This window comes from Numida meleagris, chromosome 20 (genome assembly GCF_002078875.1).
Source record: "Numida meleagris isolate 19003 breed g44 Domestic line chromosome 20, NumMel1.0, whole genome shotgun sequence".
In the NCBI taxonomy this organism is placed as follows: domain Eukaryota; kingdom Metazoa; phylum Chordata; class Aves; order Galliformes; family Numididae; genus Numida; species Numida meleagris.
In genome coordinates this window covers 1,582,766-1,596,603 of record NC_034428.1, presented here as the reverse complement: position 1 = coordinate 1,596,603, position 13,838 = coordinate 1,582,766, and the positions used below count along the sequence as shown (strand labels likewise).

At 39.0% G+C, this 13,838-nt stretch overlaps 1 protein-coding gene across 8 annotated transcripts in view; it reads left to right on the top strand.

Annotated features, from left to right (window-relative positions):
• Window positions 1-13,838, top strand: part of PLCH2 (phospholipase C eta 2) — an 82,369-nt gene that overhangs the window by 10,459 nt on the left and 58,072 nt on the right. For 6 of the 8 annotated variants that reach the window (XM_021417553.1, XM_021417552.1, XM_021417551.1 and 3 more), the window contains one exon: window positions 2,395-2,846. The exons of 1 other annotated variant lie outside the window; for it this stretch is intronic. In XM_021417553.1, coding sequence (XP_021273228.1) covers window positions 2,735-2,846 — 112 coding nt within the window. In that variant the 5' untranslated portion in view covers window positions 2,395-2,734. Of the gene's footprint in view, window positions 1-10; window positions 282-2,394; window positions 2,847-13,838 lie in introns of all 8 variants that reach the window. One more of the 8 variants, XM_021417554.1, reaches the window with a different exon arrangement.

The following is a 13,838-nucleotide window of genomic DNA, read 5'->3' as shown; positions in this document are numbered from 1 at the left end:
TCACTTTCAGATCAGAAGAGAGTAAAGAATATGAATTTGGCATGACTCAAGGCATCAAAATGTTCAATGAGCTACATCCTCATATAATGTATTGTAGCTTGATTGCTTTCACTGAAATGATGCCAGTATATACCAGCAGAAATATCTGTTCCTGTTAAGTCTTCCTCACTCTCATGGAAATGTGCCCAAGTGGCCAAAGCAGATACTTGCTGTGAGGAAGTGTCTGTCACCTGTAGAAGTACTTGCTCTGTGAATGCAGTGGGGTAACTTCAGAAATGCAGGTGAGTGCTCTTTGGTTTTTTCAGTGGATACTTGTTGTGTCCCCTGCTGATTTAACTCCTGAGTTACCTTCTAATTTCTGGTTTTGGTCTTGTCCTGAAGTTCAAAAGACTTAAGTCTTAGCGCTCTTCTAACTAATTGTAAATCCAAGGACAGGTGGAATGAAAGGAAATTTAAAGAGTATTTGTCTACATTTATCCACTTAACTATAGCTACTTCACTTCTTCCCTGTAATGAATCTACCTTTCTTGTGTGTTTTGTATAGCTCAGGAAATTCTGAAGATACTTATTGAGTGGGATGGGTAAGTTAGGCAAGGAAAATCTGTTACCTTCCAAAACAAAGGCTGAGTACAAGGAGAAACTGTAGGAGTGGACAAGGCAGGATCGCGTGTTAAGAACTTTGCTGGTCTGTGCTCTGTCTCAGTGATTTTTCTGTCTTCAGCAAAAATGTGCGTAACTGCAGAATATAAGCAATGTATGGGAATAGCAACCACATCAAATGTAATAATGTGAAGTTTTAGTCTTAAAAAAGTGCTCACTGTCAGAGAACAGCTGCTGTATTGTTATAACATTTGTGTGCTTTAATGACATCAATACTAGATAAGATAGTGCCATTAATGGAGTGTAATAACTTGTGTGTTAGCTTCGGCATATTTGATGTTTCTACAGAAGCCATTAACAAAAAATACTTCTCCTGAATTTTAATCCTTTTAAGGGCCTGTGGTTATAGGATCATTAACTCTTATGATGTGTGTCATATGCCATTTCTACTTCAAGTAATAAATTAATTTCAGATCCTGGAATTATTCAGGTCTGAGGGGCCCTCAGGGGGTAGGACAAGCTTCTGCTTTAAGTAGGATCAATGCTGCAAACACAGTGTTGTTTTGGTTTCCAGCTGTGCTTTGTAGCTAACGTTCTTTGCCAAATGAATTTCACCTGCTGATTATGCCCAAAATTATTTTGGAACTGTAGGATACTCTTCAAGATACTTCCCATTTAAATGTGGAAATAAGTGATTTTGACAATAGTGGATTTTCACAGTGTCAGTATTGCTAATCATTATTGTTCCATATATGAAGTTGCTATGCATTTGGCTCAGTGTATGGATCTCACTTCATTGACTGCCACGTTTCCTCTCAGAAGAGGAGTTTCTGATGAGAGAACGGAGGAGGTGGGGCGTGGTGAAAAGATGGTCATAGGGAGAAAGTGAGTTCCCAAAGATGCTGAATGAGGGACCAAAGACAAGAAGAGAGGTACTTCAAACTGGCAGGGACATCTCTTTGACCATCTTTTTCTGCAAAGCTTTCCCTCCACCAATTTCTACACACTGTAAGTTAATAATGATGCCTCATTGCCCCGTCTCTTCTAAAATAACGTCAAACTGGATCTGTGCTTTCACAACAAAACATGTTTGGGCAATGTTTCAGAGCTCAACTTGTAATTAAACACTGAAGAAGACACCCATAGATTCATACAGTTACCAGCATAAGGAAGGATCCCAGGTTTCTGCCTTGTGTGATTGGTGTTTTTGGAGTGAGCCTTTGACCTCTTTTTTCAGAGGAAGTTACCTGTCTGAAAATTTTGAAAAGGTGAGTCTTCTGTAGCCAGTGGGCAAGAGAAAGGTGGGGAAAGGAGAGGAGAATGCTAGGCAATGACTGAAGAGGTGCAAGTAAGTAGGCATTTGACAGCGTGTAAGAGAAGAGAGAGCTGTAAAGGGCAGGAAGCAGCACTGAATGAATAACCAGCATCAAAACCCCAGCTGCGCTTTGGGGATTTCTTTGTTACTTATCCTGAAAAATGTCTCAGTATGTATGTATAAATTGTGTGTGTGTATATTTTTGTAAATACATATGTGTGCGTAATGAAACCTAGCAAGAGTAGTTTGATTTCTGGAGAAGGTACTGCAACAGCATAATTTTCTATGATTATAGAAAATACCAGGGTGAGGGAAGGAGGTGTCAGCACCTTCTCTTATGCAAGGAGCTATCTGGTGATAAACAGCTGCTGAAGTTGGTCCATTATGTATGTATGTAATCCAACTATGTTGCTGCAATAAATCTTGTATAATGAACAGTTATAGCAAATTCCATTATTAAAAAATCTTGTCTTCTCCAGGTTTGTGGCATGCTAGAGATCCTGGAAAGATACGCAGAGTAATTTAAACTCGTGTGATGCTGGGAAGGACCATCACATCCATTCTACCAAGGCTGAGCTCAGTGGTAATTCTCTGTCTGCACTGATACTGTAACGTTTACTCTTCAATGTGTGGAATATGTGTCTGCAGAATTAAACCAGGACGATCTCCTGAAATTGGAATTCCAGAGAAGGCACATGCTGTGATTTCTTGAATAAGTCAGCAAGATCCTCTGAATTTTTTTTTTCCAATTTTTTTGTGGATTTTTATTACTCAACTGAAAGAGCAAGCAGTGTTGTGAGGTTGCTCTGAAAGCTTGAGATGGCTCTGCCTTCTCCCAAATCTATAGCAGGAGATTTAACACAAAGGGAAGAGCTCATGCTCCATAATGAAAGCTGTTTCCATTTCCTCTCTGCAAACATCATCACAGTAGGTAAGTGAAAGGTTCTTCCATCGAATAGTTTGGTATTGAAAATATTTGTTTTACTCCCAGTTTCTTTTATGGTATTGAGATTTCACATTTAACTTCTAAGTTTCTGTAAATTTGTTTGAGGGAATTGTGCTTGTAAATTAGGGGGCTGAATTTCTAAATTTTGTTGTATAGTTCACGTGATGAAGAGGACTTAACTGAAGTATAGAAAAACAAGATGCCAGTACTCTGGCCTGTGTTTGACATGTTCCAGTAGTGTGCAGGAGCTGGTGGTATATACAAGGCTTAGAAGTACCTGCTACACTGTGAGTTGTGTTATGGAACCTTTCACTGCATGGTAACAAACAGATTGACTGTAATGTTATCAGCATTTTCCAAGATTCGCTAGGCAGCCTTGTATCTTCATGTAAATGGTGACATTTATACTTGAATAAATGGAGTGTTTTTGAGATGTCAGTTTCCCCACCTATTCAAGTGCTTCCATTCCAGATTTAACGTAAAATATAAATAATACTTCCACCTAACGTGCTGATTAGAATCTTGAGGCACTGTCTTTTGTGGCTGTAAATAATAATGGTGTAGCAATACACTGGGATGTGACAAAATTCACAGGTAGATTTGAAGGAGAGCTGTCCTCTTATTTACCAGGTCTTCAAACACTGTGGGCTTGTGTCAGTAACAAACTGGCTCTGAATCATTGTCAGACTTGTGGCTTAAGTGGAATAGGCATTTTATAGGAAACATGCATATGATTCCTTCGAATCTTCAGCTGATCCCTTGTGGTAGGGAATGTTTGAAATGTTGGTTTGCTGAATGCATGAGGGTTAATGTTTTCAAAGATCAGTAATCACCTTTGGAGATATGTGCCCATCTGCTTTTGAAACTGCAGATGATGTGATTTTACCAAAGTATTGTAACCTTGGTGCCTTTGCAGACTGTAGGGGAAAGAACAGCTTATAGACAGAGTCTGTGCAGTTTTGATAGAGCAAATGTGTGTATCTGAGTGCTGTGTTTCTTTTAAAGGGCAGTAAGTTATGCTGAAGCTTTTGTGAGGGGAAAAATATTTCTCTTGTCAAAGTAATTTTTCTTTAAAGTGATGGCAGCACTGTAACTTCATTTAGAATGTAGCATTATTCTTTTCTGTGAATGACACTGGTATAGTTGCCTATCAACGATTTTTGGCTTTCAACCAGAATCGTTTATTCAGCAGCACCAGGTACTCCTAAATATTTTATTCCTTAATTTTTAACAGATGAATTCCAGAGAGAACGCTGAATGCTGGGAAAATGAGGAGGAATTGTGGTAGAATGTAGTTCTGAAGGCCGTAGGAAGAACGAGGAGAACCCAAGCTCTTTCTCAAAGCAAAACATTTTGGGCTAGATACTTTTATAATGTGAATTAGCATCATAGGACTAGACTGTCAAAAGTGATTGCAGCTTTTGTTCCTTGATTCAAGTGCTTCTGGAAAATCCTTGAAGTTGATTTGGGGAGGAGGGATTTATACTGCCTCAGGTTGTGGCTCTGTGCCATGAGTCTGTCTGAACCGATCTAAGATGCAGAGCTCAGAGAATAACTATTGTTGGCTTTTGGTCGTTTTTGAGTGTTGACAGTTTGCTCAGAGGAAAATGAGTTCTTATCTTAGGAAGCTCTGGAGATTACAGATGTGATTCTACACATCAGGTGTTGATTGGAGATTGAGTAGGAGGAAGGGAATTGTGTAACTGATGTCTGTGGCAGATGAATTTGTGCTATAGGATGGATCTGAAGAAGGAGAAGAGGGCTTGTTGCATTGAAAAGACAGTTGATGTAGCCCAAGACTCTAACTAGTACTTAATGTATTCAACACAGGACTTATTTTCTTGAAATATTTTCTTTTACTGCTGACAGTCAGGAAGTAAGACAATGCTTTTTTAGCTGGGCTCTCACAGGAACTAATTTCATACTTCTGGCCCAATTTCCAGCAATTGCAAGATTAATTTCTGCTGGCTCACTGTTCAAAATGATATCTATAGCTTTTTCTAGCATGAATGGAGTTGAATATATTTGTATTATAGTTGTATTAAAAAGAAGTTGTATTAAGTTGTATTAAAGTGCCTTTTGAACAAGAACTGTGCTTTATATAATTCTGTACATAAAGCTCTGTCAGAGTGTGTATGTAGGACAAAGTGCAAAGAGATGGCAGAAATAGCTGGAGGGAGAGAAAGTCTTTATTGTGCCTGTGCAGCCCTTCCAGCATTCCAGTGCAAGTGGGTCTGAACCCAAACAAAAGCTGGTCTCCTGCTCAGGAATCCCGTGGCAGACTTGTTCAGAACACCCACTTGAGTTTGTTCTCATCTTATCTCTCTAATTAACTCTTTATATGACTCAGTTTAAATGCCATGTATTGCAGCGACAGCTTTTCTCTTATTTCACCTTGGTATTACAGTACATTCTAAAGAAACTGTTCAGGAGTGATATTACTGCTTTTCAACTGTTTGTTGTCTTGGTCGGGTATCCGGTGCTTTCAAAAATGACATTTCAGCTTTATCAAGCTTAAGCTTTCAAATGTTGACACCTTCAGCTTTCTAATTTGAGTGAGTGTATCTGCAAGAAAATTTGGGAAGGACTGGGCTAGAGAGTTAGATCCCTACTTGTTATGAATCTATACGGTTATGTAAATTCTCCTCATTTGATAACTTGGTCCTGTAGTATCACAGCTACCTACAGTCTACTTCTGAACAATGCTTATTAATCTTAGATGGCCTGAAACTCTTGGCATTCGTCTGTGGTTTTCTGATTTGTCTTATCAGTTGATACAAGAACAGTTTTCAAAGCTTATTACTTCTTTCAGAATCAGAACTCTCCTTCTCTGTGTAGGCTGTGTATAGATGAGGAGTATGATCACTGTGTAAAAAGTAAATCTGAGTGGAATGCATTTAACTTGCATGTAATCTTGCTTTACATTAGTGATTCAAGATTGTAGTGCCATTGGGAAATTCCAAAATCAAGGAGATACATGGAAAATTCACTAATCCTCTATTTTTAAAATATGTTCTTGCATGTCTGGACTCAGTTTTTCCTTCTAAACTGATGAAAGAGTGCTGTGCACAGACATGCAAAATCCTGTTTGCTTAGGTACACGGTACATCAGATTAGCCTGAAGATGTACTTAAGATGGCCTTCAACGTGTGGCTCTAACATGCTGCCTGTTTGTGGTCAATGCTTCTGCTGTCGAAATCTCAGGCATATCAATTTAGTTGAGCAGACAAAAGTGAGATTATGTTAATTGGCATCAGCTGCTTGAAAGTGGCTTTGATTGAAGATATACTGCTGTGATACTGCCCATCAGTTGAGAATGAAATGTGAACTGATGCTATGGTTCTACTAGTTTTGCTTGTGTTAGTAAGTGACCAAAAAATTGTTCCTTTTCTGTTGATGCAGTTTGAATAATATCTGAAAAGATACATTGTTTATTCCCAGTGATTCAGTTTAAACCTGGCAATCTCCTTGATTTGGTACAATGTAGATGGTGGATACTAGAAAATTCTAACACCAAGTATTTGTGTTTTCTCAACTTAAAAAATGATTTTCAACACTTCTTTTCCTTCTTGAACGGAGGCTACAGTGTAATGCTCATGGCAAGCTGCCATTTATTCTACTTTGTGCTGCAGAGGCATAAATGAACAAGTGAGGCTTGCAGAATGCACGATTGTCTCCTTTGCTGCGATGTCAGCTGACTGATTTAAAGCGATCATGAGTCTATTGACAGCTGGAATAAAGACAAGAGCCTGAGGATATCTAAGGGTAGTTCTGACTCTGTCACTAACTTATTGTTTGACTGTTTTTGGCAACTTCACTTCCTCTGCTGTTTTCCATCTTATTTTGATTGTAAATGGGATCTGCTACTCCTGCACAACAGACAGGTTGCTTTCTGCAGTTATCCTGGATGAGCTGAATCCTTGCTCATCAGCCTAGAAGTGCTCTGTGGTTAGGCATTAGTGCTTCCTAATGGACCTTTAGAATGTGGCAGGTCATCTCAGAGCAGGCAGATGTTTTGTTTGAGAGATCACAGACCGATGTATATTCTCCTGAGGTGTTGGTCTGAAGTGGATCTGAGGACCGATGAAATGGAAATAGCAGAACAAAATCAATTTTCAGTGTGTGAAGAAGGACAAATTTTGTTGACCATGCTCATATAGCATTCTTGAATTCTTAAGAAGAAAATCCTTTGAAGAAATTCATTCTTTGAGCTGTTTTATCTCCCATTAAGACGTGACAGAATTGTAAGAGATTGTTGCGTTTATGTAATGTACCATGTAGTTAAGGAGAAAGCATCTTGTACTATCTATCGGCAGCTAGTTCTGTTCCTCAAGCGTTCGGCGTTTCGGAAGGTCATATCTGACCGTAGTTTAACGCTAGAGGGCAGCGGTGGCCTTCCTTTTAGCCATCAATCCGCTACTACGGCTGATGTCGGACAGAGTTTTGCAAATCAGACATGACAGAAGGTACCAGGAAGACTTTTAGCTCAGCATGCAGTCTTTGCATTTCGTTTTGACTGCTGAATATTGGTGCTTCATCTTTCAGCAGGTGTATTTCATATACTCCCTTCAGTTGTCTTTGAGGAATTTATATTTGTTTCCATGAGACTATTAGCTTGGATCAAATGAGCTTTTTAAGCCTTCACATCCCAAACAGTTTTCTGTTGAATCATTGGTGAATCTATCAAGCGTTCTAGATGAATTTCTTTCCTGTTTTTGTTTGACTGGAGTTTTTGCTTGCCTGCTTTACTCGATTATCGCAGTGTAGTTCTTAGAGTCACTGTGCCAAGACGCAGAAAGGTGGTTAGTCTCCTGTCTTCCATTTAGGCACAGACATTCCCACTGAAATTTGTTGGCAGCTAGGAGTCTAAATACTATTGAATTTGACACCTGCAATGGAGCAGAAGTCTTCAGTTTTCTGTCTCCAGTTCAGACATCCTTTGACCTGGTAACAGCCTTACTTTGTGAGCTTTGTGCAGGTAAGTGAAACCAGCAGAAATAGCAACAGGAGCCATAAAGGTACGTAAAGCAGAGGTCTGGTTTCTTGCTTGTTCTCCGTTGTCAGTAGGAATATTGCAGCTTGGCCTTGCCTTTCTTTCCTGGGCACTACTGAAGTCATTCAGCTGTAGTAAAAGGGGGGGAGCTACTTTTTGCTTTAGGAGAGTGACTAAACCCCTCTTTACCCTAGGCTTAGAATGTGAACCTGATCAATTTGCTAGCAGAGCACAATCCTGTCTGATCTGAGCTACTACTGAGATGTTAATAGATTTATTTATATATTACTTGTTGAAGAAGTGGAGTTGTTTGTTGAGGCAAAGCCATAACCATGTTCAATTCTTGATGTGTTGGTGCTAAGAAAGGGCTTTATGTTTGAACATGGATTGTAAAACTAGATCACCTGAATGTTACCAAGTTGCCTGTCCAAAATCTCCATCCTCAATGATATTATCACTTTCTCGCTCCCTCTGAAATATCTCTTGCTGCATGTAAATATTTTGTAAGCCTGTAAAGAAAGTGGGACAACTCAGGAGAGTCAGTAGGACTGTTTACACACACATACCAGGGAATGCAAGGAGAGTGCTGCTGATCGGGCAGTCTGTGTGTATCGTTATTGCCATCTCCTGCATGGAAGTACGCCCGCTAAGCTGGCATCTTGAGCACAAACCCCACTAAAAGAGGGAAAAAGACTTTGAACAAGAGGGTATATATGCCATTTCCATGGTTGCTACGCAGTTCATATCAAACAGTACAGCAGGAGATAACGATGCATAAATGTGGTGGTTCTGCAATATATGAGCAGCACTGCACAAACTTCTTGTGAAAAAGAAATCGCAGAAGAGTGCGCTGTGTGTGTGTGCCTGTATGTACACAGCTTCTGAGGAGCTGTCGTGTAAGACTATTTGCCAGCTGTTGTTAGAACTTTCATTCTGCCTGTATAGTGATTATTGTATGCCACCTTAGCAGGAGTTCTGACGAGTGTATCTAGATCTCTTTGATTCCTGAAATGATAGCAGAAGCGAAGAAAAAGAAATCCATTTCTCCATTGTGTGCATAAAAATTGATACTTTTGTAACAACAGTAGAAAAGATTGGAAACTTCTGAGTCTGGTGTGAACTATCCGTGATCTTCTCCTATTTCTGAAGAAGTTGATTTAATTTTTATATTTAAGTTGTATAATTAGAAGTAATAGTTGTGAATTCTTTGTGGTTAGTAAAATGAGGTTTCCAATGGTGAAACTAGTGACTGGTGAGTAGAAAGAATGCAAAAATGGCAGTCCAAACGAGAAACCAATCCTAGCTTCACTTTGAGGCACTTCAGATCCCAAGAATTTCTTATCTACTAGCAGCTAAAGGAAGAGTTACATGGTTTACCTGAATGGAAAGTTACTTATGCTTGCATATGTATCATTTTATTCCCGGATTTACACTTACCTGCTTACAGTGCTGCAAAAGGAATCAGCTGTAGACTTGCAAGCTATGAAGGGCTAACGTAGTGAGAGAAGCGAGAGTCACTGCTGGTTATGGAGTAGGGAACAGCTTGCTACGTTGCCTCAAAGCTGCTGCTAGCTGCAAGGCAGAATAGAAGTTTTTAGTGGATGTGAGTGTATGGTAGCAGAGTCGTTATACTTCTTTATAGTTGGATTTTTAGAAACTCATGAAATATAAAAAATAATAGATGGTTGGAAGATGTGCAGTATGTTTAGAGGGAGTGAACTGAGTTCTGGATTGAGCAAAGCTGTGCTGGAACGATCAAAAACCAAATCTCTATAACGCTGTGAGGGGAAAAAATGTATTCTTTTCATTCATTTGGATGAAATCTTAGCTTGTGTGTTTGTTGAAGATTGGGGAAAAATGCAGTGTTCCTTAACAAAGCTCCACTACACTGGCATTATCTGTGGGAAGTTCTTAAGATACGACCATTAAATCTGTCAATTTCAGGCAGCTCACAAAAGGATGCCATTCTTGTAAACACTGTAAATGAAATCTCTCCCTCCTACATTTTCTTGCAAGTGAATAATTTGTATCTGCTGGTAGCTAAGGTAAATTTAATCACCCTAGAAGTCACTGAATGCAGATACAGCCAAACTAGTCTTAGACATTGTGTCTGAAAACACGGTCTATTGCCTGGCTTTGGTTTGCATTTAGAGTTGGGTAATTGGCTTTTTAATATCCAAGCCATGCCTATCTTTGTGATAATGTGAAACCTGCCTGGCTTTAGATATTGCTTACATCTTCAAACATTTAAAAGTCTTACATCTAAAACCAGTAATTTTCCTTTTATCTTTGTTCGTATCGGAATCTTATCTTGCAAATTAGATCTGAGGTTAAATACTTTGTTTCTTGGGAGAACAGAAAACTTTCTGGCTGGTTTTCTTCTGAAGCAGCTCATAGTAGTTTTCTGTAGGTAACTGTGAGGAACTGCTTTGTTTGGTCACTGCCACATCCCATGTGGATCCAGGATTCTTTAACTACGTTAGCTAGTGAAGCGAATCTTACTTGCAACAATGGGGAACCGTGTTGTTTCTTTGAATGCTTTAGGTTCAGTAATGTCAAGCCAGTACAGCAGAAGAGATCTTTTTGAGAAAGGCAGCTTTCTGAAGAATTGGTGCAGCTAGTGTTGCTGAAGAATACGAATGCTACCTTTAATGAGGAGAGAGGTTTACTCACAAACGTGCTCTTGTTTTGTTTTTCTTGCAATTCTTGGGAGTGCTCTCCTGGGTGACTGAGAAAGGGAGAGCAAAATCTTCCGTTTTTACATGAGTGAAAATTCACTGCAAAGGAACAGAAGTGGTACTTGTTCAAAAACTTGAGAGTTTTTTGATAAAGGTGGTAGACAAGTGCATCAGCTTTTTTTTCTAGAGACAGGTTAGTTTTTGTTGCAGATAACTTCATTGGATTATTTTTGCTGTTGGGATTAGAGGCTTTAAAAACTTTACCTGAAGAATAAATCTCTCAAATAGAATTGAATTTTTAGCTTTTAGTGACTAAGAATCAGAGTAAAGTTAGAAAGTTTGTGGAATTTGTGATCCTTAGTCACTTCAGCATAATTGAAAGGGGACACCTAATGGCTGTGAGCAGCCATGGCTGTGGTGGTGTCTGACTGGAGTCCCTTGATAAGAAGTGGAAGAGAAGAGTAGAGAAAATCTAAAAAAGAAGGAGCGTGAGCATTAAACAGCTGCCATAAAGAATTTCCGGTTGCCAAGGAGGAGCTGACACTTCTGTGTCAACTGAAGGAAGGAGATATCAGACAGTGAAGAGTTAATTGTTCCAGCAAAAAGCAGTTCAGATGAAATCTTTTTCTCTCTCCTACATTTCCTCGGGTGTTATCTACAGTAAGTAGCTTGTACCATCCGAAAAGTGACAGAGATTCCTCAGTGGCTGAGCTAACAAATGGGATGAAATTTAAACTGCCTTCTCACACAAACAGAGAGACTTGCAGAAGAGGGAGCATGACGGAGGGAAAATGCTGAGTATTTTTACATTCTATTTGAGGCAATTGGGAAAAAAGAAATATTATCTCTAGAAGACAATGGATTTAGGAAGGACACCACAGAAGCACAGTAGGTGGATTTATTCTTTTTGCCATATACTCTGATTATTTTAGCTAGAGGGTAAATTATACTTGTGCTTTTGGGTATGGTTATTTTTCAGTTGTACTCTTATAACATCAGATTACTCTTCTTCTCGCTTGTCCAGAGTTATTAATTCAGCTGTCAGTGACTGTTTAGAGGATAATATTTTGTTAAAATCTTATCATCACACTGTCATTCAAAAGCTCTTTTATCTCTAAGTAGGCATGTTTTATTAATTATGGCCACAGTATCCTGATGAATAGAAAGACTTAAGTAAATGAAAATCCATTCCACTTACTGGAAATGAAATATGAACTGCTTCAGGGAAATAGTAATGCTGAAGATACAGCAATACACAACTGTGTGAAATTTGTTTACCTACAGAGCAGTTTCATTAGCTACAGACATGGAAGTGTACCTTGCAGACTTCGCTGACAGAAGGAACGCTGGCTTTTAAATTAGAGGGACTACACCACCATGCAGTGCACTATTCTTTACATACCACTTCATAATGTCATTAATCATTATCTGGAATAGAAAATGTTGTGCTAATTGACGCACAGAGTTCTGATGTACCTGCATTCTCTCAGTGATTATACGGTAGTTTTGCTCTTGTAGATTATGCTGATCATTTTTGATTGTGTAGTCACTCATCTTTGGCTAGGTTACATCGTTCATTTATGCCACTATCAGCTGTTTAAATCATACATTTATTCTCCAGTGTTGTGTTTTTATGGCTCTATATGTGGGTATTTCAATTGTATGTTTTGTGCCAAAGCATATTTGCATAGAGGATGATCTACTGCTTAAGGATAATTCTATCGCATTTTTAATGATGGTTATAACGTTTCAGATATTGTGTGTGATGAGCAATTTTAAGTAGATAATTAGTCAAGTAAATGACTGACAAGTAAATTACAGCTAACACATGGAATACATCTAGCTGTTAAAAGCACCTGCAGGCATTCAGGTGCTGTGCAATACCAAGTCCTCAGAAAATATAAGATGAGGAGATGGGAGTTTATTCCAAGCTCTGCTGAGCATGCACTTACTGTTTTGCAGGTTGTAGCACTGTGTTCTTTCTGTGTCCACAAAAAGTGACCTTAGGGACATTTTTCCAGAACAACTGTTCTATTTTTGTGTTTTCTTCTCTCTATGGGCTTTATATAACGTTTCCTACTCTTCTAGCATCCATTTGCCACAGTGTTATTGCAATTCTTAAAATTAATCCTCCAGTCAGAGAGGTTTTTTTGATAGTCCGAATACCAGATATTAGATTCCACAGACAACTTACAGACAAGTAGGATAGGGATAAAGCCTGTGTTCTTTGCACTGTGTACCATAGCCGTGATGGCTCATAAATATAATTTTGGTATCAGAGTGATTTTTCTGATAAATATCTCCAAAGAGCCTGTGCTGGGTTCTTTACAATCTGGTTTAGACCCTGATTGTATTTCCTACCCTGAGTCTGGGTAACTTGACTAATAGTGCTGCGTGCAGTTTTGTGTTCACTTCTCAGTAAAACTTGTTAACTGATTTCATGTAACATCCAAGCTATGCAGATTACCTCGAGGTTTGAGTGAGTCATGTGATGGCATAGGAGTGCTGAAAATGGACAGAAGAATGAGCATGTACATGGGAAATTCTGCAGTAGAAGTATTCTTACTTCATTATTATGTTTTGCCATGTTTTAATGACTGAGACTGATAAAAAAAGTTTAAAAACAAAACAAAAAAAAACAACTCGTGGAACAGTCACATGTGGATTTCTACAGCGACGCCCACTCAGTGTGCTAAAGAAGGTTATCAAATTTGTGAATACATGTAACTGCTGGTAGGAAATAATTTCCTTGTAGAAATGTTGTCAAGAAGATTTCTGAGAGGAAGGAAGCTGCCCTTTCTCTGCATCCATTCTGCTACAGGACTGCTTGTGTCAGCTGGGGGAAATTGGAATTGTGGTGCACTGGTTGTTGTCACAAACTTCTAAAAGGGAACAGTTCAACTTGTTTGGTGTACGTCAGGGGACAGAATCTGCATCTCAAGAAAAGGACAGGACATGAAGACACTGCATATAGTAAGTGGACTTAGACTGACTTGCTGGATCTGTAAGCGCAGTGAAGCTCTTAATGCATCAATGGGGTGAAACTGAGAAGAAGTGCTGCCAAGATCAACTTACCTACACGGAGGAAGAAAGAAAAATTGCTTATCTGTATGATGCTGGTAGGGAATTCAACGTGCTTTCCACTGATCAGATAAATATCTGATGAGGCACCAGAGACCGTGCCCAAGGAATCAATGTAGCCAGTATTATTCACAAGTATTTGTTTTAGTGTAATCGTATGAGGCGTGTAAGAATGAAACTAATTTCCCTTACCTTCCCTTTATGACATAAGGACGCTTTCTTCAT